This window comes from Megalobrama amblycephala, linkage group LG8, assembly GCF_018812025.1.
Source record: "Megalobrama amblycephala isolate DHTTF-2021 linkage group LG8, ASM1881202v1, whole genome shotgun sequence".
NCBI lineage: Eukaryota > Metazoa > Chordata > Actinopteri > Cypriniformes > Xenocyprididae > Megalobrama > Megalobrama amblycephala.
The window spans coordinates 4273749-4299918 of NC_063051.1; the positions used below are offsets into that span (position 1 = coordinate 4273749).

Sequence of the window (26170 nt, forward strand, 5' to 3'; positions counted from 1 at the left end):
TGTCCTTTGTAGACAGAACCATTTCATGTCACTCTGACTACTGTGGAAGATTGGAGATGATGGGGTGTGGATGTGGAGCAGGTGGCCATCTGCTGGACATGCTAAAGGGCAGCTATATATACAGTATAGTGTTCAAGTAAGTGATTTCCTGTGCAAGATTTATCATGTTAGGTAACAAATATAAACATCTTTAAATCAGAACCAAAATTAGTTTGAAAAACCTCATTTGAAAAATCCATTTTAACAATTTAAGTTTTCCAAACTGTACTGCACAATCAAGGATGGATTTTGATACAATTCTTGCCACTTGGAGTATTTTATTGTATTATTAGCATTTACAGGTTGTTTGTCTATTTATATCAATTTTACTTTTGAAGATTCTTGCTTCTGGGTGTCAGACTACTGTGGGTGGCAGGGAAGATGCAATGTGTTCTTTGCAATTTTTGGCTTTCTAAAATGCACTGTAAAGATGACTTGCATTTAGTTTGCAATGAATCAGTTGTGTGAAAGGACATACCACATTCCAGCCACATGTTGGAGTGATTTTGCAATGCAGAACCAGAATAGAAAAAAGATAAAGGGCCATTCACATCAAGAATGATAACTATAAGCAAAAGGAAGTGAATGAATATCTGAATGCTACCAATCCCGATCTGAATTCTGACTTGTGATGCAGCCTGAATCATAAACACTGCGTTTGTTTGTTGACCAGAAGAGAACTGACCCCAGAAATGAGCCTGGTTTCTCCCAAAATGCATAATTTGCATTTTTGCTGTTATTGCTGTAAAGCTACTTTGAAACAATCTTTAATGTATAAAGCGCTATTCAAATAAAGGTGACTAAAGAGAACTACAGCAATAACTATATTAGCGTCCACACCAAGTGTGCCACACACATCCTAAAAAGTGATGCCAAAACATTTAGAATGCACCCTGGTGGTTGGCTGCAGTATAAACCCTGCCCTTTCCACGTAATCGAATGGGACGTGTCGTGAACCAAAACTAAACTGAAAAAATCCAATTTCACTTCAAATATTCACTACTGCACAGTCTCAGGCTCCAAATGACGTAGATGTCAACAGTTATTTCTGGGATATTTTGGCTTCATTTTGCTTGTGTTACAGGCCCTGTCCCAAATGGCACCCTAAACACTCGCGGTCTTTCTACGAGTCTTCCTTTGCTGCAGGCTCAGCAAAAGTGTGCATCGAGGGCGCATATCGGCCGCAAAGAGGGTGCTTGTGAGCACCCCTCTAAAATAGACAAATGGGACACCCCACAGTCTCCACAAGACATTTGGGAAAATGCCACAGTCCACACCTACTTTAAATGCTGATTCTGATTGGCTGTCATTGTCAGGTGGATTCTGATTGATGATTCCATTGGTGATTTCAATGATATTGTCCCTCATTATCTTTATTGTTATAGTTGTGGTGTGGCCTTTCCTATTCTCATAGAGTTAGAAGGATTATTAAAAGTTTATAGTTATCGTTCTTGGTCAGTAAGATTCCATTTGTTAACTACATTAGTTAACTAACTAACAATGAAAAATAATTCTGAAGCATTTATTAATCTTAATTCCGATATTTACTAATCTTTTAACATTATTTAATTGACCTGAGCTCATATAAACTAACAGTGAACAGTTGTACAGTTGTATTTTTATTAACTAACATTTAATAAGATTAATAAATGCTGCAAACTTAATGCAGTAAGTAACGTTAACTAATTGGAACTAATAACATAAACTAATTGGACTTATTGTAAAGCTGTACAGTGTGTTCATTTATTTTAAATTGTTGGTAGTTTGACACCCCCCCCCCCCCCAACACTTTTTTAAAACAATTTTGAGCAGTTTTACAGAAACACCCTAGCTTTAAGCCAAACTAGCTGAGATTATTGCAAAGTCTCAAGCAATGTAAGTCCACATTTTTGATTGACATGATATCTCTTTGAAGCGATTGTGCAAGTAGCGTGCAGCTTGGGAGCGCTGCTCTCCTCAGCTTGAAAAGGCACTGTTTCATTTGAGAGGTATTTACCTGGAGGCTGTTTAAAACATATCTGAACCCAATAGCCCCAGTGGCTCACATGTTTTTAAGTTGTTTCTGTTCTATCTATGTCTCTCTGGATGAGTGAAGGTTTTGTAACAGTGATATGGATTTTGGCATTAGATTGAATTGCTGATAAGGCATGTTCCTTACAGCCCTCAAGAGAGATGCATTCATTACTCATGTAAGAAAAGTGAAGAAGTGCTCATATCATACATAGGTTATCATCACTTGTCACTTTGAGTTTACATGTCAGTAGCTTTATAAAGATTGTTTTTTTTTTTTTTTTTTGCAGCGAGAAATTCTGTTAAATTTATGGTAAAAACTGACAGCTGTAATTCTAGAAATTTAGTGTAAAAAAGTATGATGACAAAGTTACTGGCATTATGGGTTGGAATTTGGTCCTGCATGTTTTATAGTTCATAACTGATTACAAAAATAAGATTAGTATTAAAATCAAATAAAAAACAAACATGATGCCTCATACTCACTCAAGATCTTTTACTGTTTTTCGCTATAAATGATCTTATTTTTCATTTAGAGTCACAAAAAAAAAAAGATAGAACAATATTTTACTGTAAAGGTACATGTTGTATCTTGTTGAATATGAAATATTTACTTTCCAAAACAGTATCGTTCAGTAAAATGTTTTGTTCATTGTTCAGTGAAATGTTTTTGTTTTTATGTGAAATGTAATATTATTTTTCACTTTATATGGTAAGCTAACTTACAGTTAACTAATTAACTGTTTTTATTGTAGCAGTTTGACATTGTTTTTCTGTTAAAATTACAAATATTTTTTAAAGTGCAGTTTTAGAATATATAATTTTGTAAACTTGAAAATTGTACAAAAATTGTACTTCATGTTTAACTAGATAAAAAAGTTCATCAAGACAAACTTTGAAGTTGGCCTGAGAAAGCCTGACCAGAAAGTTTGAAAAAGCTTGAAGTTTGAAGGTTTTCAGTTTGAAGAAATTTGAAGCAGTTTTGGATGGATGGATAGATAGAGCTAACTTAACTAATTACTGGTAGATAAGGTTGCACCAACAAACGTTTTGTAATGTTCAAATCCGCTAGAAATAGTTGAAAGTTAAAAACAGCACAAAATCACAACATTCATAAATCATGGTCATTTTGTAAATTCATGTTTTAAATATGTTTCGTGTAAATACTGTATGTCATGTTTTGAATTTTAGTTATTCAAAGTGGTTGCAAAAGTACAATGATCATTACTTTAATTTGCATCTAAACTTAAGATTTCAGTTGTTTTTACACTACAGCATTCCTCTAACACAGCTTTCACTGGTGCCATGCCAGTGTCTGGCTTTGTAATATTTAGGGAGGAGAAAGAACATGCAGCAACCTGTTACAGAAATGGGCACATTTTCAGCTTCATTTAAAGTCTGGAAACACATGTCATGCTCCATCCTTCCTGTTTCATACTTATCACAAACACAGAGATATGTTCTGACAGAGAGTGCTCAAAATAACCACTACTGGAATTTTCCACTCCTGAGCTTTTCCCTTAAAACATGGCTTTTTGTACAGTACAGCTAGATGTGATGCAAATAATTTGTATTGACAGGATGTTTGAACAGGTTCTGTTGGTTTTCATAACCTCTTGCCTAAGCATCCAAACACTTTTGCTGCATGTGACCTCATTTCACTGTGACCAGTTAAATAAGTTATGTGTTTTGCATGTAAATATGTTTGTACTTAAAAAAATAAGTGCCATTGTATATTTTTATATATGTTGCCCCTTCATTAATGATAGATCATTACTTCAATGTTATCAAACCTTTTGAACCATTCATACTTGAATTGTTGGAATTTAATTTTATGCTTTATGTTGTCCATCCAAGTTTAAGACTGTTAGACGACTGTTAAAATCAATTTATATTTCAGTTAAAAATACTGTTTCATGACTCCACTTTGATGGATGCATGTTTATATAATTTAATTAGGGCTTTTAGATTCAAACCGTCTTGTTTAAATTTGTATAATCTTAGATTTTGTTTGGACTCTGAATGAATCATAAATCTAGACAGCACTGATCAATCAATTCCTGGGCATTTAACTCTAAATTGAGAGGTCACAAGCACATGTCACACACTAATGTAAACTTTGCTTCTAAGTATGTGGATCTTATGTTACATCAGGGTTGTTTTAAGCCACTGTATTCGTTTTAGTTCACCAAAAAACTCTCCACACTAGGATTTTCCGCTCTGTAACTGCGTCTCACTTACTCTTGCTTCTTCCTTGTGGATGCTTTAGCATTACTTTTGTCATATTTTCCCGATTGTTTTCTTTTGTCATTGACATAATCATTCTTAAAGTTCAGACTAATTAAATCTGCCATGTGTTTCAAACCATTACGTGTACTCATGTATGTGTGTATATGTCGTTGACAGTGCCGTCATCAACCATATCTCACCGGCTTTAGTTGATGCCAGGAATAGATTCTTGAGAAGAAACAGGAACCAGACCATCAGGTGCAATGAGGAACTTCATGTTTGAGCACCCTCTACCAGATAAATCCCAACACTGGACAATGGACTTACCATTGAAGCACTGAAGGTGAGGCCTTCTAAGGCTTTCTATTTTGACCATTGTACAAGTGTGACTGTTAAATTAACGTCCTGTGAAGTTGTTCATTTTTTGACATGAATGTAATATAACTCGCAAAAAGTTGCTGTCTTGATCTTTGAGATACAATGGTGCTATATTCCACTGGATATTCAGTGATGATCCCATTTGTAGGATCTCAGCCTTCAGAGAAAATTCCATGGACTCTGTCTTCGGCTAAAGAATACTGGTTTTAAAGACTAAACTGTGTTAAATCCATAGGGGGGATTATCTGTACTCAGTGAATTCCTCCCCTAATTTGTGCTGCGTTTCCAGACTTTTGGCGTTCAAAATGTTTAATCCTATTTGCTCCACTACACTGGCGTATTTTCATAGCTTTGATTTCTAGTTTGGTCTGAGTGGACAACACAAGGGGATAGTGCGAATCTCAGAGACACAAAGTGGTTTCACTGGCGGCAAAAATGACCCTTCTGGCAGACAGGGACTAGCTAAAAGGATCTGGTAAGGATTTCTAATTTGTATGTACCTTTGTAGAGAATATACTACAGTAATTGTGTAATATTTTGTCGATGACACAATATTATATTGTAATATTATGGTAACTTCATTAAGTAAATTCATTAAATAATAGTAGGTACCATCCATTCTGAGTTTGTGAAAAATGCGAATTCAAAATACTTGTAGAGTTGCAGTTTATTATTATTATTTTAAACATGGTATATATGTAATGCCAAAAAAATATCTGTTAAAATTTTCAAAACACATTTTGGATGTTAGGCCATAAATTACTACATTTCAGTATTAAGTAACTTAACTTCATATTTTTAAAACTTTTTATGTTTTGTAAACACTTCTTTACTATAGTACACACTAAAAATATCAGTAGTGTGCTTGTGTTTTCTCAATAACATGCTCATATTACATGCCAGCATGGACATCACCGTGAATTTGCCATGTAAGACATGTTCCTGAATCAACACATTTTGTTGATCCTGGAACAACATTCCTATCCAAAAATTTTGTCCTAACCCTATCCCTACCCCTAAACCCTAGCCATAACTTATCCCTAAAATCAGAGGGAAATGAAGGGTGAATAACACTGATTTGAGAAGCACCTAACCCTGGTCTTAAGCCTAAACTTGATAGAAACTGTAAACTTGTCTCTTAAATCAGATTGGTTGATTGAAATGTTGTTCCAGGATCAACAAAGATGCTGCTGTTGCACTTGGTGAAATCACATTCATCAGACGTCTAGTGGGGACAACCAGGAATTTAATCTTGGACCCAAGATAGAATTATTTATTATTGTTTATAAAATAATTATTTATTATTACTGTTACATAAGATATATTTATACACACACACATGTTGGGTTTTCATGTTTTATGGGGACATTCCATAGAAATAATGATTTTTACACTGCAAATTCTGTTTATTCTATCCCCTAACCCTAAGTCTACCCTTAAAACTACCCATCACAGAAAACTATTTGCATTTTTACATTTTCAAAAAACATTACTTAGCATGATTTATAAGCCGTTTTCATCATGGGAACCAAAAAATTTCCCCACAAAGACAAAGATTTTGGATACTTCAATCTTTGTGAGGACAAATCTATTTACCATAACTTTGTTTATTGTATTGTACTGTTGTTGTTTTTTTTTAAACAAATGAGAATGTCCCCAAAAGAAGATTTTTGTGAGATTTCTGTGTACAAATTTTTGCCCAAAATATGGTTAAGTGTAGGTACATACACACACACACACACACACACACACACACACACAGTCCCCTTAAATATAGTAATAATGTATGGTAAGAGTTTTACAGCAGATCAAGCTCTTTTGTAGGCTATAGATTAGTCCATGTCTCCACAAGGCAGACAAACTTTTTCGTGAGGTACCAGGCAGAGCCTGCCGAAGCAGAAAAGTGAAATCATTAAGCCCAGATGGGTTTGACCAAAGATTGAGTGAACCCTTAATTAGCTGAAGTACCTCTGACCCCACCAGAAATAAGCAAAGAATCAGCTCAGATACGAAGACAAAGGCAAACACAGTTCTGCCACACACACACTCGGCGCTAATTCAAGCAAGAATGCTCATAATTAGGGCTGCCTTTCCCATTCTTCAAATTATTTAGGAGGGGGAAAAAATCAGACTGCTTTGAAATGGTGACAGGACAGGATCCTGTCTACTGGGTTTAATGTCATGATCAACAACGTGGAAATAAAAGCTCACAATTCACTTTGAATCTTTGAATTTTTTTTTCTGCTAAGTTAATTTCATTATAGAGGCTTACTGTAATACGCAAAATGAAAGCCTCTGTTTTTTTATTGGTGTTCAAAAAGTGCTAGATAACTTCATTTGCTTCAAAAGAGGCAAGAAATGAAATCATTATGCTTTTTGACACAGTGATCCGTTCTCATAGCTTCACGTGACTGAATGAAATGCATTAAAGCTTGTTGCATGCTACCATTGTAATTATTGCTTCAGTAAGATAGCCCCGCAAATGTTTTCCAAAAACAGATGACTTGAAATACCATCAGATTTCAGCTCCACGTGCGAATGGCTTGCCGTTGTCTACTTGGCTCGTTGGTGGTTGGGGTGACCTTTCAAACTGCGATGCTTCAGGACTCTGTCCGTGTGCATACACAACTCCGGCTTTGTTTACCAGCTCCTAGAGATGATGAGGCTCGAGGCACTGTACTCTGTCAAAACCTAGATGGCAGAAAAAGAGCTTTTGTTCTGTGAAAAAATGGGCTGGCCTGTTTCTGAGAATTAGTATGTATTGGTTTGCTGGCAGGTTGTCCGTTCAAAGGTTTTAGGTTTGTAATAAGGCAATTTGAAACAGTTCACGACTTTTGCAAATTCGTTGTTGCATGCACACGGCATTTCATAATATACACCCAAAGCACGCAAACAGTAAAATCCTGTCAGACAGTGCAAGGACTTAAAGGGATAGTTCACCCAAAAATGAAAATTGTCATCATTTACTCACCCTCAAGTTGTTTCAAATCTGTATGAATTTATTTCTTCTGCTGATCATAAAAGAATATGTTTTGAATAATATGGGTAATCAAATAGTTGATGAACCACATTGACTTCCATAGTATGGGGAAAAAAACACTATGGAAGTCAATGGGGTTCATCAACTGTTTGGTTACTGACATTCTTCAAAATATCTTCTTTTGTGTTCATACAGGTTTGGAACAACTTGAGGGTGACTAAATGATGACAGAATTTTCATTTTTGGGTGAACTATAACTTTAAGTTCTTTTGCGTTTTACTGTGCTGTCAAAGGTTATTCACACATAAACACAGTAGTTTATATCTTAAAGGTGCAGTATGTAGGATTTCTGTCCGCTAGAGGTCGCTAGAGACCTATTCAAAACAAAGGTGTAGCTTGATGACGCCAAGTTTGAGCGCGGAATCTTAGGACATGTGGTCGTCACCTCAGCGGATGGTGCAAAAGAATAAGGATAGGACTCAGGAAGAAATCATGTTCATGGATTCGATTATTAACTTTAGTAGTATGAAGCAGAGCAGGACCGAGTGTTGTGGGAGCTGAACGAGGCCGCTGGTGCGATTTGTTAACGAGAGATGAATGCAACACACGCCGCGAGCAGCAGAACATTTATTATGCCACAGTCGCCGGCGCTGCTTCCGCTTTTCTGTCATGAATATGAGGTAACGCGGATCCCCACATGGAAAAAACCTATATAAACATATATGTTTCAATATAGGTTTTGATATAGGTTTTACATATATGTGACATTGGTTTTTGTGAAATTGGCCGTTTTCCTATATTATATGTACATATATGTACATATATGCACACATATATGTACACATATATGCACACATATATGTACACATATGTACACATATATGTACACATATATATATATATATATATATATATATATATACACACATATATGTACATATATGTACACATAATATAGGAAAACGGCCAATTTTATAAATGTCACATATATTAAAAACCTATATCAAACCTGTATTGAAACATATATGTTTATATAGGTTTTTTCCATGTGGGACCAATTTCACGTGTTCGTGTAGCGATGTGTTTTCTGCGTTGTGTCGTAATCAAAGACAGACTGCGAAAAATCTTGCCATCAGGTCCTCACTTTATTCTGTATAACACAAATGGCAATATATGAGGACTTGTGCAGCATACAAACAGCATGCGGCAGCAACGCACAACGCTGAGAAAGAGAGATATTAAAAGTAACTTAAGTAAAGAAAAATAATCAACGAAACATCTGAATGTACATCACAGAGGGGTTTTGGATTACAATCATACAAAAATATCATGTGAATTCAGCTGTTACATGAAACATGGCCTTAATTGAATCACCGCAAAAACTTTGTGCGACCTACCGCTGTGATGCAGACTGGGAAGCAGCAAAGTGCGTCAACACCCCAAGTCAGCATGGCGGCAGGAAACCCCAAATATGGTCATGGCAAGTGGAATCACAAAATAATTGTCTAAATACATAACTGCTACATTCGCACATACATAAGTTCTTGCATAATTTTTTTCGTTAATTCTTAGTTTTTGCCTTGATAATAGAAAATATGAGCTAGGCATCATGTATGACAGTCAAAAATGAGATATGAGCTACAAAATGACCAGATCCTGCCATTAGCTATATAGAAGACATATCTTGTATGTATAGGGCATATATATGGATATGAAGAAGCAATACAGGAGACCTATATTTCCTGTATATGCACATATATGCACCTCAATTTTGCCTATATGTGGCATATATACACATATATGCAGTATATATACGCATATATGCAGCATATATATAGCATATATGCAGTATATATGCGCATATATGCAGCATATATATAGCATATATGCAGTATATATGCAGCATATATATTATCATATATGTGCATATATGCAGCATATATGTACATATACACTGCATATAGGTTTCATATATGCGCATATATCCACATATAGGTTCTTTCCATGTGGGTCTGTTTATCATATTAGATACATTTGAGAGTGTTGAAAATGATGTTATAACGTTACTCTGTGCGTTCACTCGGCGGCTGCTGTGAGATACTTGTTGCACACTGCAGTAAGATAGATTGATTTTAGAATATCATATTAAATGCTGGATGGCTTGTGTTGATAAATGGCATGCAATTAATTTTAAAACGTATTGTATGATGGAGAAAATTCTGTATTACTGTTACTAAAAATAAAGCTGCATCTGATTATGCTATGTTAGCTACTTGACAAAACAGTGTTTTTCTCTGAGGCATGGTAAAAGCATGGTACTCGCAAAAAAACAAGAAAATTAGATAACAATAAGACTAAACGTGTTGAGCTGTATAACAATAATTAGTTTTCTGTCAAAACAGTTGTTCCCTTATCTATTAAAACGTGTAATATATTAAAGCGTCTTTGGTGTTTCCATGGTTTCTACAAAATAAAACTGGAAATCGAGGCAGACCGAGGGTTAACGCGGGTATGACACAATTGACAGGCGACTCCTCACACGTCTCGGAGCCTTGGTTAAAGGTGCCATAGAATTGAAAATTGTATTTACCTTGGCATAGTTGAATAACAAGAATTCAGTACATGGAAATGACATACATTGAGTTTCAAACTCCATTGCTTCCTCCTTCTTATATAAATCTCATTTGTTTAAAAGACCTCCGAAGAACAGGCGAATCTCAACATAACACCAACTGTTATGTAACAGTCCCCCAATATTTGCATATGCCAGCCCACGTTCAAAGCATTACACAAGGGCAGCCAGCATTAACGTCTGGATGTGCACAGCTGAATCATCAGACTAGGTAAGCAAGCAAGAACAATAGCGAAAAATGGCAGATGGAGCAAAAATAACTGACATGATCCATGATAACATGATATTTTTAGTGATATTTGTAAATTGTCTTTCTAAATGTTTCTTTAGCATGTTGCTAATGTACTGTTAAATGTGGTTAAAGTTACCATCATTTCTTACTGTATTCACGGAGACAAGACTGTCGTTATTTTCATTTTTTTAAAGACTTGCAGTCTGTATAATTCATAAACACAACTTCATTCTTTAAATCTCTCCAACAGAGTGTAATGTTAGCTTTAGTCATGAAGCACTATCAAACTCATTCAGAATCAAATGTAAACATCCAAATAAATACCATACTTACGCGATTAGACATGTTGCATGAGGAACACTTTGTAAAGATCCATTTTGAGGGTTATATTAGCTGTGTGAACTTTGTTTATGCTGTTTAAGGCAGTCGCGAGCTCGGGGGCGGGGAGCGCGAGATTTAAAGGGACCGCGCACTCAATCGGCGCATATTTAATGATGCCCCAAAATAGGTATTTTGAGTTGAAACTTCACAGACACATTCAGGGGACACCTTAGACTTATATTACATCTTTTGAAAACGCGTTCTACGGCACTTTTAAAATTGCAATTTTCTCAAGATTTACAAATAGTTGGAAACATTTGGGATATTGTAATTACTCAAGCGAACAAAATATATAACACTGGCCTAGTGGTTTTTGGATATTTTACTGCAAAAATTGTACATATTGCACCTTTAAGGTAAGCAGTATATTAGATCAGTGCATTCACTAATATACCTGTTGCTGTCTGTGTTGTTAATGTTAAACAAAGGACAAAGAGAAAATCGCTCACTGCTCTTGACTGAATAACTTCAGTAGCGTTAAGAATCTGTGTATATTTAATTCATTCAGTGAAAAGTCAAGACTAAGCAGACTAATTTATTTTTATGGTTCATTTGCTTGAATGCTACTGTTACTGTAAATACACCTTCTGTGACAGAAAATATTAATGCACTGTTTATTTCATTTGTATCTTACATGGTATTTTTGTTATTTGTAATTTGCATATTTGTTCTTATTTTTAATAACAAAGATAAAATAATAATAAGATTTTTGTCATACCGCCCACCTCTTACTTTGGCCTAAATGGTCTGTCATTCTTTTTTATTTTCCTACCTTGTAAGGCTAAATTAAAAATAGGGAAATTAGTTTGGCTGTACAGCTCAGTGACTTGCAAAATTGATTTAAAAACCAACATGAAAAAGAATTATGATAAGATCATGGATCCTGTCTGAAAAAATTGTGATACAATATTTTTGTCATATTGCCCACCCCTATATTGAGATTGCTTTTTGAGATTTTTTGCCTTTTAATTAGGAAATGTGTAACATTCAAAATCTTGTTTTAATTTTTCTGTGTAGTTTATGAAATTTTGTACTCTATTGTCAGTAATATTGTGTTAACATACATTAATGCATTTGTAAAATTGAGCGTATACAGCTATTCATCATAGACAAATGAATATGCCAGGTTCATATACTGAAATAACATTTTAATGAAGTGAACGTGAGAGAAGAATTCATAAACTAGCTTTACTTTATCTATTATGCTACTGAGTATATAGAAACACCATTTTAATTGCTAGATATACATACAAAAAAACAAACAAACAAAAAAACACCTACAACATATTGCATTGTTCTTTAAAGAAGCCAATAAAATGCTGTTTTAAGAATATTTGGTTAATAACACTGTATTTTTGGTAAGTTAAATTGACGATGATATTCAAAAATCAACATTCTAACATATATATTGAGAAATGTTAATTATGAACCACAGTGGAATTGCAATAATGTATTTTCTAATTGGATTTGTAAGATAGTGGTATCAGTCATGTTATTTCAAGTATTATTTTATTATTATTATTATTTTGTTTATAATTGTAAACAATATATAAAAGTGTTTATAATTATATAATTGTATTTATGCATGTTTTCCACAATTGCCATGTGTTCCACACAAATGCACACAGCTATATTCTATGGAAAGGTAAGAAAAAGAGCGACAAAAGAGTTTCATTAGAGATTTAATTCAATTAGAGAATATGTTTTTGACAATTTTTTACTGTCTAACAGAGTTGCCATATGGCAACATCTTTGTCCAATTTAGTCATTTTAGTTAATTTTAAAATGTATTTTTATAAATTTTATTTTAAAAATCTATTTTTCTGCAATTTGATGTCAAAAGATCTAATATGCCATTATTTCAACATAAACAGAACAAGGTTTGTGCTAATTTTTGTCTATGAAGAGTCTCCTAACTGACTTTGCCCTCATTATTAATTGCCATGAGTCTGTCTGCAAATCTGCAGGATAATCTTAGATTTGTAAGCAGTGTATTATGCACTTTCATAGGAGTGACTAATTGCCTTTTATTTCCATATGTGTGTGACTATAAAGTCATCATTCATTCTGTTTTTGGCCTGTGTGGCCTTTCTGACCTTTGACACCATGACAAATATTTGTGCTCTCAACACCCACATTATGGTACACTGTGTATTCAGTTTAGCCCTGGCCCACCAACTGTCATAACTGGGCTGTCTCAGAGTTTTAATGAATTTATATCAGACTTGACATGGGACAGTAGCCCAGCTGCACACATAAGCAGTATTGTCTGTCATGTAAGCAAGTGCATTTTTGTAATCCCCTGTAAATCGTACAGTGTTGCCCATTCTGGTCGGATGCTGGGACATTTTTGTTGATGTATCTTGCCACAGGCTCAAAAGCACATTGCACGAATGTGTCTGGAGAAAAAGCTGCTCTTTTGTCTCAGACCCCTCCTCTTGAGCTGCGTGTCTTCGACATGGTCCTTTATGCGTAATGGGAAGGGCAAATGCTAATTCACACCCCTCAGGCATGCGTTTAAACCTAATCACTTAATGGCTGTTGGCATGCACACATACACACACAAAGCAATAAACACTACAGTACACTTGCAAATGAATTGTTTCATGCTTTCAGTGGCCCCAAAAGAATCTGGACGCATAAGCCATGCTTAAAAAAGTATGAATATCAATGCATTAGATAACAAAATATCAAGTCAAGTGGCATCTGTGATCAATTAAAATTTTCATTTTTTTTTTTTTAACCAAAGGTGATTTTTGTGTGTGTGTGTGTGAATGTATGAAGTCAGTTCTCCTAAAGTTCCCACATGTGATCTATCTTTAACTATGAACATATTCCACAACCAGAAAGTGTCTAAATACCTTTTTGGATTTTTTTTATTAGTACATCTGTTGTTTTTAATGTAAAATCTAGTAAATTAAATGGCATTTGGTGTTGTATTTGTTAGTTTGACACCGTACATTTTCTTTTCCACAAATGCTTTCTTATACACACAAAGTGTCTGTTGTCTTCAACAAGCTGGATGTTGGTCATGCACATTTTGTGTGTGGTTCAGATAATTCTACTCTCCCCGCTTTCACCATTGTAAGTAATGCCACATCAGTTGTCTGAACTTTGACCCCCTAACTGATCTTTTACGGTCTTTAAGTTGACATAAAAGTTCTAATTTACTATGGCTATAGATCAGTTAATGTCAGCAAAGTTTGGTATGGAATGGATGGTGTTAGTTTTTTTTTTTTTTGCCGTTTCAGGCTGTGTGCAGCTCTTTTGCAAACATTTTTCTTTACTTGTATACTCATAGACAAACGATTGAAGTTAATTAATTTATTAGTGTCCGAATTGTCATGATTCATATTCAGGGGTAAATCAAACATTTTGAATTAGATGAAAATAGTCGTTTCTAGTATTATATAGATAGTTTGCAGTACTTTTAGATTTGATATGTTCAATAAAGAATGCACACGTTACTAGTGTATTTGGAATATGTACTTGATGTAGATTTTATAGCCTCTGGTAATCCATGCACTATATGTAGCCTATTATATTTTTACTGCTATGGTCCGCAATCCTGCGTCAGTGATTTGATATTTCATTATTTAATTCATAAAAGATTATCAAACAAGTCTGTTCCATTCTAGCAAATCATATGACTCAGACTAACAGGCTCTTCATAGTGTTTAACAACTCAAGATTCGCTAGAGGTTCATGCTAGGGATATATGTCACATAGTAGCACTGATGTTAAGCTCAGATTCACAGTTTTGTCATTCTCTTCCCTAATATTAAAGGTATAGTTCACCCAAAAATGAAAATTCTGTCATCATTTACTCACCCTGAAGTTGTTCCAAACCTGTATGAACAGAAAAGTTGATATTTTGAAGAATGTCGTTAACCAGACAGTTGACGTGGCCCACTGACTTCCATAGTTTTTTTTTGTTTTGTTTTGTTTTTTCCCATACTATGTTAGTCGATGGGGCCCTGGGCCTATTTGGTTTCCCATATTCTTCAAAATATCTTCTTTTGTTTTCAGCAGATGAAAGAAATTCATATAGGTTTGTAACAACTTGAGTGTGAGTAAATTATGCCAGAATTTTCATTCTTGTGTGAACTATCCCTTTAAGACACCACTGGAGACCTTTTAGGTGCTACCCAAAACTTTGCACATCTTATACGTTTGATAGCCTTCTGCTAATTTGCTGTTCTAAAAGACTGTCTCATCCTTTTGCAGAGAAATGCTCTAAGTAGTTGATGCATCCCTTTTTAGATGTCAATAGATCTTCAAAATGATTGAAATCAAGACTTATTACAAAGCACTGTTCCCCCACATTCCTGCTTTAAGCATTATGGCTTGTATTTCAAGTATATTTAATGTTGTTTGTTTTTGAGGTCAAGCTTTGCAATATTTGCTGTAACATTTTGTTTACTTTGATAATTCAAAGAGCACATTCAAGACCTCCTGTCCCTGAGGTGACTTGGCAAAGCCACAGGTTTTTTTTAGTCATTATCATGCTTGACTTTATCAGAACCTTGTCTGATCACTGGACCAGAGCTGGCACACTTTATTATGGCTTTTATGGGGCACTGCATTTTGACTGAGCATTTAGATTAGCAGGGAAAATATGTAGTAGTAGAGGAAACTGACAGTATGAGACTCTAGTGCAAAAGCAAAAAGATAATGAAAGTGTCCACTAAGTGGTTCAAGTAAAATGCTTTATTTTAATTTTTTAATTTTATTTTTTTATTTCACTTATTTTGAAGCTCTGTTGTAGTATTGGTATTTTTAATTTGTAATCACATTTTAATTTAGTCACCTACACCATTCTGCCTTCAAAAAATAAAATCATTATTAAGTTTATATTAGTTTTAATGCATTTACTTGTTACTATATGTTTCTGTCATTTTTTATTAAACATCTAATCAGCACCCAAGAAGATAATTCCACTTTAGCAGGATTGAGTGACCAACAAAATGTCACCAACTCCTCCTATCACCTTATTCCATTCTCCTGTGGGAAGATGATAAAACTACTCAGAATTTATGAATCTCTCCATAGACACATTAGCTGTAGGCATTTAGAGAATACTGCTTCTCTTCAGCAGGAACTCTTTATTGAACCCAAAGGTTTTGGGCCAAAGGAGGAAAGTACCAGTGAGAGTAAAGAAAAGCACAAAGACTTTCCCTTATAAGAAAAAGAAGAGCATTCTTATATGCTCCGACTAAAGATTTTATGGTCCAGAGCACACTTTTGTCCACGGAATCCACACGTGACACACTTTATGATGTGTGGCTGCTTTTAAATAGGAATGCGTACATAGATAAATTGATTCATTCGGTAATTCGCTGACAACAAAATATAACAAAATGGCATGTAATATTATGAAAGTATTGACTATTTCCACTTGTACATGTTTTGCATATGCCCACAATCTGTTTTAATCTATACATCCATAAAAGTCCAGGACTTATTTCCTTTGCTGCAGGGATTCTGAAAAACAATCATCACATTGTGGTGACCAATACTGCCCCTATAGTTTACCAGAAGGGAATCTTCAGTGTTAAGCATGTTTGTGTCTCGTGGTGTCATTGTGTACAGAATAAACTGTAATAAATCATGCAGCTTGTTAATTTGCTATGTTTGTAGGATTTGAAAGCGTACCTTAAAGGGTTAGTTCACCCAAAAATGAAAATTCTGTTATTAATTACTTACCCTCATGTCGTTCCAAACCTGTAAGACCTTCGTTCATCTTTGGAATACAAATTAGATATTTTTGATGAAATCCGAGAGGTTTCTGTCTCTCCATTGACAGCTACGCAGCTGACACTTTGACGCTAATAACTAAACTAATTTTATGATTGCTTTATATGATGAACAGATTGAATTTAGGCTTTTATTCATCAACTCACACATCAGTTGTGGTAAACGGAAGCTCAAGCATGTTCGCTTGACATGCGAGAACCAATGAGGTTCATTCTCGTATGTTTCGCAGCACGTTTGAGTGTCCGCAAGAGGTTTGTTCTTGTGCATCAAGTAGGTTCGGTTGAGCTTCTGTTTATGTTCACTGATTAATGTTTATATGTGAATAAATGCCTAAATGCAATCTGTTCATCATATAAAGCAATCGAGTCTCTTCAGAAAATTTGGACTAAACCACCTAATTTATGTGGACTAGTTTTATGATCTCTTTATTTTTTTTGAGGCAGCAAAGTGGCAGTTGCCTGCTCAGATTTCATCATAAAGATCTTCATTTGTGTTCTAAAGAGGAACGAGAAGACTAACGGGTTTGGAATGACATGAGGGTGAGTAATTAAAGACAATTTTCATTTTTGGCTGAACTAACCCTTTATGCTAAATATTGTGAAATGCTGAAATGAATCATAATCAGGGTGGATGGTAAAATTTACAGGGCCGGGACAGTTTTTAATTGGTGGGCCTCCTCTAAACTAGGTCCAGGTTGTACCATAGAGGATCATCACAAGGCCTTGAACAACATTCCTGGTTGTCTCCCCTTGAAAACAACCTTGTTCATAAACAGAATCGGTGTAATCTGACTGGTTAAGTGCATTATGTCTATAGTTTCTGAGAGCAGTGTTGGATTATTTGTGGATCTCAGAGCGTCAAGGGGGATCTCAAACCCCCCACGATGAAACGTGATTTCAAATGCTAGCCCTGAGAAATATATTTAAAAAAAAAGCCCCCTCCTGGCGCTGGGACTGTGCTAATGTGAGGTCTTCATCACAGGGATGTTTGAATCACCCCTCTGTTTGACTTCTAAAGAACAATTTAGCTTTTTAAGACATCTAAAGGACTATGAAAACATTAAGAAGGGGGAGGAGCGTTGTGAAAGCTCTTAGAAAAAAGGAAGTCAAGTCAAAGGTCCAGTGATATTTCCTTTTTCTTTTTTCTTTTTTTCTGTCCAGAACATGTCTGGATTAAATTTCACCCAAAAATCAAACGAAATAAACAAATTATACTTTTGCATAAACAGTATTATTTTTAGAACAATTAAAATTTCCATTGTAACATTCTTGTAATAGCCTACTGCTTCAGATTCAACCATTTACTTATTGGCAGTTTTAACCATTAATAGTGAATCGATAATTGTTCACCATACTACTATTGTGCTTGCGTGTTAATAATGCTCAATCATTATAAATATTCATTATGTTGGTGTTGACAATATTTGCAAATTACAGTAAGGCCTGGTTTCACAGACAGGGTTTAGATTAAGTGAGAAGTAGGCCTTAGATAAATTAGGACATTTAAGAAGTGTGCATCTTGAAACAAAACAATGACACTGATATATTTTAAGATATGTCAGTGCAAGTTGTTTTCAGTAAAGACAGTTCAAACATACATTTTAGTCTGGGACTGTGAAACCGGGTATAACACTTCTTAATTTTGTTATTAATGTTATATATTATGTTAATGTTATGTACCATACAGTATAATGTGAATGAATCATTGTATACTTGATTAACAGGATTTGTTTTCATAAAACTATTGCAATAGTATGAGTGTTCTCTAATCTGAAAACTTCAAAACTTCATGGCTTAAGTTGGTGTGGCATCGATCAAGCCATAGAACTGCTATTTTTGTAGAAGTCAGTTCATATAGCTGTAATGTAAGTGGTGGTTATGGGGGTCTTTTTAAAGCACATTTTTTTCACAGGAATAACCATCATCTGTGAATGCAATGAATACTAAGTCATGGATATTAATGAACAGTCAGAAATATGCTGTTCATTTTTGTTTGGTCATGTTTTATATATCAAGATTTATCAATTGACAACAGCTCTGTGGTTTAACGGATTCAAATTCTGAAATGAAAAAGCACTTGAGGCACTTACAGATCTTATAATGTATGCCTGCATGTGCTTCGTGTAGACACACAAAATGATACACAAAAAAATATTATGTAAATGATTATTAAACACAATGCTTTGATCAATATTTAAACGATTCATGCACATGCCATTATATTGAGCAGTGGTTGGCTGAGGATTATTGTTTTCATAACAATCCAACAGACTTTTAATGATTTTGTAGGTTCTAATCCAGTGGTTCAGTCGGATATGAATTGTACGTCTGTGAGTTTGTCTGTACGCACGTACATACGTGTGCACAATATTTCAACTTTTAAAAAAAATGCAATTACCAAAGGCCCATCAGGCAACAAAGTTCTTTCCTTTCTTTCCCCCTTCAACATTTCAGAGATAACTCCATCTTAAACTGTCTTGTTTTTAGACTAACAGTGGTTGTGATTGTATGCCGGATGCTGAGAACAAACAATGTTTTATGCAGAATGAGTGGAACTAAAGATGAAACGTTAGTTAGCCGTAAGCCAGTTTCAGTTTAGACACTAGTAACCCATCGTCTCAAAGAGTCTTTTGTGGAATTGAACTGATGACGTCAAATGAACTTTATAAAAGCATAAATTCATCGTTTGGGTAAAAAACAATATGAGAACAGCAATCCTCCTCCCAGCTCCTTAAATACATTTTCACTCTTTCTTTGGCATTGATATCTTCAACTGGCCAAGACGACTGGTCAGTTCTTGCACATCACAAACTGAATCCACAAAGGGAATATTTTTTAAGCTAACAATTAGTCCTGTTTAATATGTTGGAGATGCTAGAGTACAGTCATTACCAGGTGAGATGAGACTTTGAGTTTATTGACCTAGAAGAGAAATAGTTTAATTATGTTTTAACATATTGCAGCATTGATTGGTCTGTTTTAATTCTGTCTACACTAGTGTTTTCCTTAAATTTACTTTCTCAGACTCAACCAATTCTGTGCTTTTGTCTTCTTTAAGCATGCTGGCAATAAATTATAAATTATAAAAATTATTATAAAATGTACTCAATGGATTTAGTTTGTAGTATGTTCAAAATATAAGCCTTACATTTCTTATTTGTCTAAATATTTATAAAAAACTACTATTTTTGCAGAATAGAAATGAAGAATTTAATGTATGTATCTGTCTGACCATATTGGCATCACTTCTGTGTTTGTGACTCAGGTGCAGACCCACCTGGAGAGCCCCTCAAAATACCACATCCAGCAGACCCAGAGGCAGCAGGTGAAGCATTACCTGTCCAGTGCACTGGGAGCCAAGCTAAGCCCACAGGCCAGCACAGGGCCCGGCCCCAGCCAGCCCACGGAACACGGCATGCCCCCTGGACCAGGAGCCAGCGCTCCTAATAGCCCTATGGCCCTTCTCACCCTCAACTGTGAGAAAGAGGTAGATGCAAAATCTGGCATTGCCAGTTATGTCAATCATATTCTCAGATATTATATTTTGCCAAACTACAGTATGGTGTCAAAATGTGGTGAGTTTCCTAATAATATGTATGAATAATGCCCATAGACAACTAAGAATCCCACAAAGCTTTAGATTTTGTTCATCTTATTCATCATATTGTTCACCTTTTAACACTTTGGGGTCAGTAAGATTTTTAAGGTTTTTTAAAGACGTTAATTATTTTCCATTTTTTCAAAATAGTAAAAACTCTAATATTTTGAAACAGATTTACTATTTAAAATAGCTGTTTTCTATTTTAATATATTTTAAAATGTAATTTATTCCTGTGATGACAAAGCTGAATTTTCAGCATCATTACTCCAGTCTTCAGTGTCACATGATCCTTCAGAAATCATTCTAATATGCTGATTTGGTGCTCAAGAAACATTTCTTATTATTATGGGAAAAAAAAAAATGTTTGTGAATACCATCATTTTTTCAGGATTCTTTGATGAATAGAAAGTGCAAAAGAACATCATTTATTTTAAATGTAATTCTTTGTAAAATTATAAATGTCTTTACCTTCACTTTGATTAATTTAATGTGTCCAAACTGGAATAAAGTATTAATTTCTTTCTTTCTTTCTTTTTTTTTTTTTTTTTTAAATGTAACTGACCTTAAACTTATGAATGGTAGTGTACACTCTATCAAGGTTAAAAATTGTAATGAGTATTAAGTAACTGCATGCTGGGGCCTGTTAGACCTCAAAAAAGCAAGTTATCTAAGTTGCACGCCTAAATAGTTTCTCACTATTTCTCTGTCTATGAGTGATTGATTCTGTAGTAGAGCATTTGAACTTCTGTATGTGAGTGCTGTAAGGGTTTATAGAAAAGTAAAAGGTGTCAGCTGGGGAAAAAAAAGCACAAAAGTTCTAAGAAATGATTCATGTATGTAGAGCAGTGTTTCTCAAACTGGGGTACGTGAGGTGACAAAAGGGGGTATGCGAACAAAATGCGGAGTAGTTAATTTAACTCTACCATACCTTAAAATAATATTAAAACCGAGCATGTATTTTAACTGGCAAAATTCCGTAAATTCATTACATTTAATCAAATTACCTCATGTTTTGCAGTCTAAAACGACTGCATCCACACAAGCAGCCTGCATATGATAATTGCGTGCTGAATCTGCTGTCTTAAATCGCGCTAAATTACTGCCGTTCTCGACAATGCACCTTTGTAAAAGTGGGGATTTAACACTTGCATGAAGAACAAATATAGACACAGATAGTGGATTGATATCAATTTAAGACCCAAACTTACTTTGATACAAAAACATACCTTGTGTGAGTTCTTGTATTTAAAGGTGCTCTAAGTGATCCTGGGTGGAGTAACTTCCTGTTGATGTTCGAAGTGTTGTCAAACAAAACAGAGGCTAGCTAGACCCTCCCTCCTCCTCCTCCTCCCCCTCCCCTCCGTGGTTCCTGAAACGCATGAACGCGCATTTAAAATCATTCTTGTCCGTTATTGGCTGGAGCATGTTTATTATGTTTCGTGGTCAAGGCTGCACCAGTTTGTTTTCATTGCCGTTTTCGGAGCTTGTGGCGACTACAGAGACTGCGTTTTTTTATAGTGTGTTCAGAAGACAGGCAGCTAGCGGATAGTGAAGAGATGTTTGCTGTATGTGACAAAAAATGTTTTGGCCTAAAAACGCGTGACATCGCTTAGAGCACCTTTAATGTTGCTAAACGAGGAAGAATGCAAGTTGTACCCAAATATCCACATGACTGCAAACGTGACATTATTATACAACAGGTTAAAAAACAAAACGTACATTTTAAACACAGTACTGTCAGTATTTACTCTATTTTGCAATGAAAAAATATTTCTAACGAAAACCAGAGCAGAACTACAACACGAATGTGGCTTTGAACAAATCGTGAGAGTCAATGATTCATTCACAGCCACTTGCTTCGTTACTAACATAAAAACAGTGACTTGCTGCCACCTACTGGCAGTTTTAGTTTAATATTTAAAAGTATTCACTTTGTTTTACCATCATTGCATATTTCTCTTTTAAACATTTTTTATTTAAAACATTATTTATTTTATAAAGTTATTCATAAGCGTAAAAATATGCACTGGAAAATCAGTTTAGGGGGCAAATACTGTCCCTTAATGGAAAAGGTGTGACTGCAGTCGAAGTGGAAGAGAGTGGTAATCCCTTCAGGGGGTACTCCACTCTAAAAAGTTTGAGAACCACTGATTTAGAGTATGATCATCTTTCATTGTCCACATTATCGTATTAATTTAGCATTTCTATTAGCCATTATGACTTTCTTACTAACATAGATCTAATGAATACTTTGGGATTGAAGCAGGTGATGTAAACACATTGTGCTCTTGTTTGTGTAATATTTGAATTGGTACAGATGGATGACGTAATTGAAGACATCATAAGTTTGGAATCGAGCTACAACGATGATATTCTTGGGTTCATGGATGCGGGACTTCAAATGACTAATGCGGTAACTGCGCTAAAATACCAGGATTGTAGTATCATGAACAGTTTTATTTAAGATTCATAATATCACCTGAACAGTGAGCACTGAAATCTTTTTGGTTATAATTTTTCAGATTCCAGTTTCTGCAAACCTATTGGACATGTACAACAATCATGCTCTTCCTCCTGCTGGGGTTACCATTAACAACTCCTGCTCTAACCTACCGTCTGTCAAAAGGGAATTATCCGGTATAGTCACATTGTCGTATCTATCATCATTAGAGTTAATAATAATTTTTGGTTACCATTTCAAAGCCCACCATGCTTAGGAATGGAAGTATCCATATTGTGTGCAGTTTCGAATGCACAATATCAATGAAAGCTTATTGTATTAAATAGTTACCCCAGCACCTGGCATGATGCACATAATGGACAATCCAGGACCATGTGGCAAGTTTGACAATTATCAAAGGCCTGAAGGCTTTCCAGTAGGTATGTTTTCCATTCCTCGGCCTCTGAAGGCTCTAAGCATGAATAAAGAGTTTTTTTTTGTCCAGAGACTGTACATTAATATTTAGAACATATTATTTGATAAACTAACAACAAGGTTTACATTTGAAATTACATTTACATACATATTTAAGTTAAGAAAAAATATTTTCAAACAAAATGCACAGTTAAAAATCGCCTGTGTACAGTAATTGCACACAATATGGACACTTGTAAAACATGATACACACACACATTTGAACTTGAAGTTTTTAAGTTTTAAAATAAATTTTTCTACATTTAAGAATTTCTAGTGAACAGCAAAACATTAGAATACATTGGCACACTAGGGAAGAAACTGAATTTGACTCGGATAATTCTGAAGTTGTTTTAGTTATATAATCATGTTTAGTAATATAATCATGCGTTTCAGAAGCAGAGGTCAGAGCCTTGGCAAAAGAGAGACAAAAGAAGGACAACCATAACCTCAGTGAGTCTAATTATCACTTTGTATGCAAGAACGTCTGAAAAATGTGCTGAAATGTCTGTCATATAATTTATTTTTGTATATTTTAAATTTTAAGTATGCAATAACATTAATAATAATAATGATGATAATAATGTTTGACCATATCTTTATTGGTTCTTCTATCCATGCAGTTGAAAGAAGGCGGCGTTTTAATATAAATGATAGAATTAAGGAGCTGGGGACATTAATTCCAAAGTCAAATGATCCGTAAGTCTCAAAAATTGATATTAAAATACATTTTGGTTTACAATTACATATATTCTGTATTTATATAGTCAGCCAATTTTATACCAGTATGTGTAAATTTAGCAGTGCCAAATGCCAGCTTAACCATCTGGCTCTGGTCTTTGCAGGGACATGAGGTGGAATAAGGGGACCATCCTGAAAGCTTCGGTGGATTATATTAGGAAACTGCAGAAAGAGCAGCAGAAAGCAAAAGAGCTGGAAAACAGACAAAAGAGACTAGAACATGCAAACAGACATCTCCTGCTTCGTATTCAGGTAAAAACCAAATCATAAACAAACGCTACTCAAATGCGACTGGTTAAAATACATTCATTGAGTATGTTTCGACATGGCCTTTGACAGAATGCTTTTTTTTTTTAGCGTAACATTGCTTTGAAAGATTATAAAGTATGCTCAGTGCTTCAGCTGCATGAAATTCCAGTGTTACACTTGAGTAATTCATTATGGGGAATTTCCCTCATTTTGACACATGGCATTTGGTTCACAATATCCCTACTGTTTACACACACAACTTTTCACGTACTCTTGCATTTTTTTATTCTAAAGTGTGCGTATTTGTCGGTTCTGGTTGTGTCCAGGAGCTTGAGATGCAAGCCCGTGCTCATGGACTCGCCGTTATACCCTCTCCCAGCCTTTATTCCGCTGACCTGGTGGCTCGAGCTATCAAACAAGAGCCCGGGATGGGGAACTGCACATCTGATTTGTACTCGCACCTCCCCAGTCCTGACATATCCCGCCCCACCACTCTGGACCTCAACAACGGCACCATCAGCTACAACGACAGCCCCACAGAGGAAGAGGAACCGGGGGTCTATGACAGCCCCAACAAGACCTCCGCCAAGCTGGAGGACATGCTTATGGACAACACCCTGTCTCCAGTGGGCAGCAGTGACCCCCTGCTGTCCTCCGGCTCCCCCATCCCATCCAACAGCAGTGGCAGCAGCAGTATGGATGAACATGAAAATGGCTGTTAGCATTGCGAACAAACTTCGATGAACCAAAGTTAGACGATTAGAGGTTTCTTTGTATAATGAAATGTTACAGTACTAATGTTACATTCAGGTGGTTTCCTTTCAATCTAGATCATGTGTAACATGAAGAGCACTTTTAAGTACAGTACTTATCTTGTATTTTAGAATATTTAGTGTATATATTTTTTTCATATATCGTTTTGGAGTTTACTAGTTAAGAATGACTTATTTTAAAAATTTCTTGATTTATGAATGATTTCTCCAGCACAAAATAAAAAATAGCTAGAATAAAAACAGCTAAAGTGTAATTTCCAGAGTTGGCCTGATATTGTCCACAATTTTTTTTATTTTTTTTTTTTGGGTGGGGCGGGGTGGGGGGGTACATTTTCCAGAGGTGGAGTAACCAGTAGCACTTGTCTAGGCTTGCACAATTCAGTTCACTTCTACAACTGTTAATTAACTCTTAAGAGAAACTTCAAAACATGACTGCAGACATCTCTATAAAAGAAACATTTACAGAGGTCTGATAGTAGTTAGAAGCAATCTCATTTAGGATGTCCAATCTGTAGCATAAACTCATTGAATTATTTTCAACAATTTTTTGATGATGAAATTAAACATGTTGGCCAGTGGTTACCATCCAATGGTCAGAAGATGAAGTCTATTTACCCATCAGATTCCTCAGATGACCATGAGAGAGTTGTTGGACATTTTGAACATTTTAAATTTCTTCTGTCATTGTCTGGTTTGTTTTCAGTACAATATATACTTTTGCACAGCATGGTAGATTTTATCATTCAGGCACAGTTTTTAATCCATAATCTGTGAATATTATGTGCAATTATGTGTTGGACCGTTTAGACAGGATACTAACATTATCAGTAAAAATGAATGCCAAAATCCTGACACATAATTTACTAATTTTATTACAATGATATCTGGTATACGTAATGATGAATGACTTGCTATTGAACAGCTAAAGTACAATTGTTGTCTCTATATTATACCTTTTATCAGCTTGTATACTACAATTGATGGAATTCTACTGTGATTTTTTTAAGGGTCAAGGTCTTAAAAAGTGGTGTAGTTTTGATGTAGTAACAAATCATTAATGAAGACAGGAGTGAACATTTATATCAGATTATCTGATTCAAATCTAGTAGTTTTCTCACTTTTTTATGCATTGTTATTAGGTCATTTTTATATACAGTACTGTAATATCCTGAATAATGCATGCATTTCAAAGGTTCATTGTTTTTTTGTTTTGTTTTTTAATTGACTTGGCTACACTATAGGGTAAATGATTACA

At 35.1% G+C, this 26170-nt stretch overlaps 1 protein-coding gene across 4 annotated transcripts; it reads left to right on the forward strand.

Annotated features, from left to right (window-relative positions):
- Positions 1-10: 10 nt before the first annotated feature.
- On the forward strand, positions 11-26110 carry mitfa (melanocyte inducing transcription factor a). Of its 4 annotated transcripts, XM_048198831.1 has the most exons (10): positions 11-136; positions 4456-4621; positions 19903-20124; positions 22556-22651; positions 22761-22875; positions 23026-23118; positions 23549-23605; positions 23776-23851; positions 23998-24145; positions 24469-26110. In XM_048198831.1, the coding sequence occupies exons 3-10, from the start codon at positions 20053-20055 to the stop codon at positions 24862-24864; spliced, it is 1053 nt and encodes a 350-aa protein (XP_048054788.1). In that variant the 5' UTR covers positions 11-136; positions 4456-4621; positions 19903-20052; the 3' UTR covers positions 24865-26110. The 4 variants fall into 4 exon arrangements, with proteins under 4 accessions (XP_048054788.1, XP_048054789.1, XP_048054787.1 ...); XM_048198832.1 differs by lacking the exons at positions 11-136; positions 4456-4621 and adding an exon at positions 5022-5131; XM_048198829.1 differs by lacking the exons at positions 11-136; positions 4456-4621 and adding an exon at positions 19322-19532.
- The last annotated feature ends 60 nt before the right edge of the window (positions 26111-26170 follow it).

Excerpts from the sequence above, each read along its gene's own strand:
- mitfa (XM_048198829.1), top strand. The coding sequence starts at position 19,500 with ATGTTGGAGATGCTAGAGTACAGTCATTACCAG. Across the intron at positions 23,119-23,548 it reads GCCTGAAGGCTTTCCAGTAG|AAGCAGAGGTCAGAGCCTTG; the intron begins GTATGTTTTCCA and ends CATGCGTTTCAG. Across the intron at positions 23,606-23,775 it reads GAAGGACAACCATAACCTCA|TTGAAAGAAGGCGGCGTTTT; the intron begins GTGAGTCTAATT and ends CTATCCATGCAG.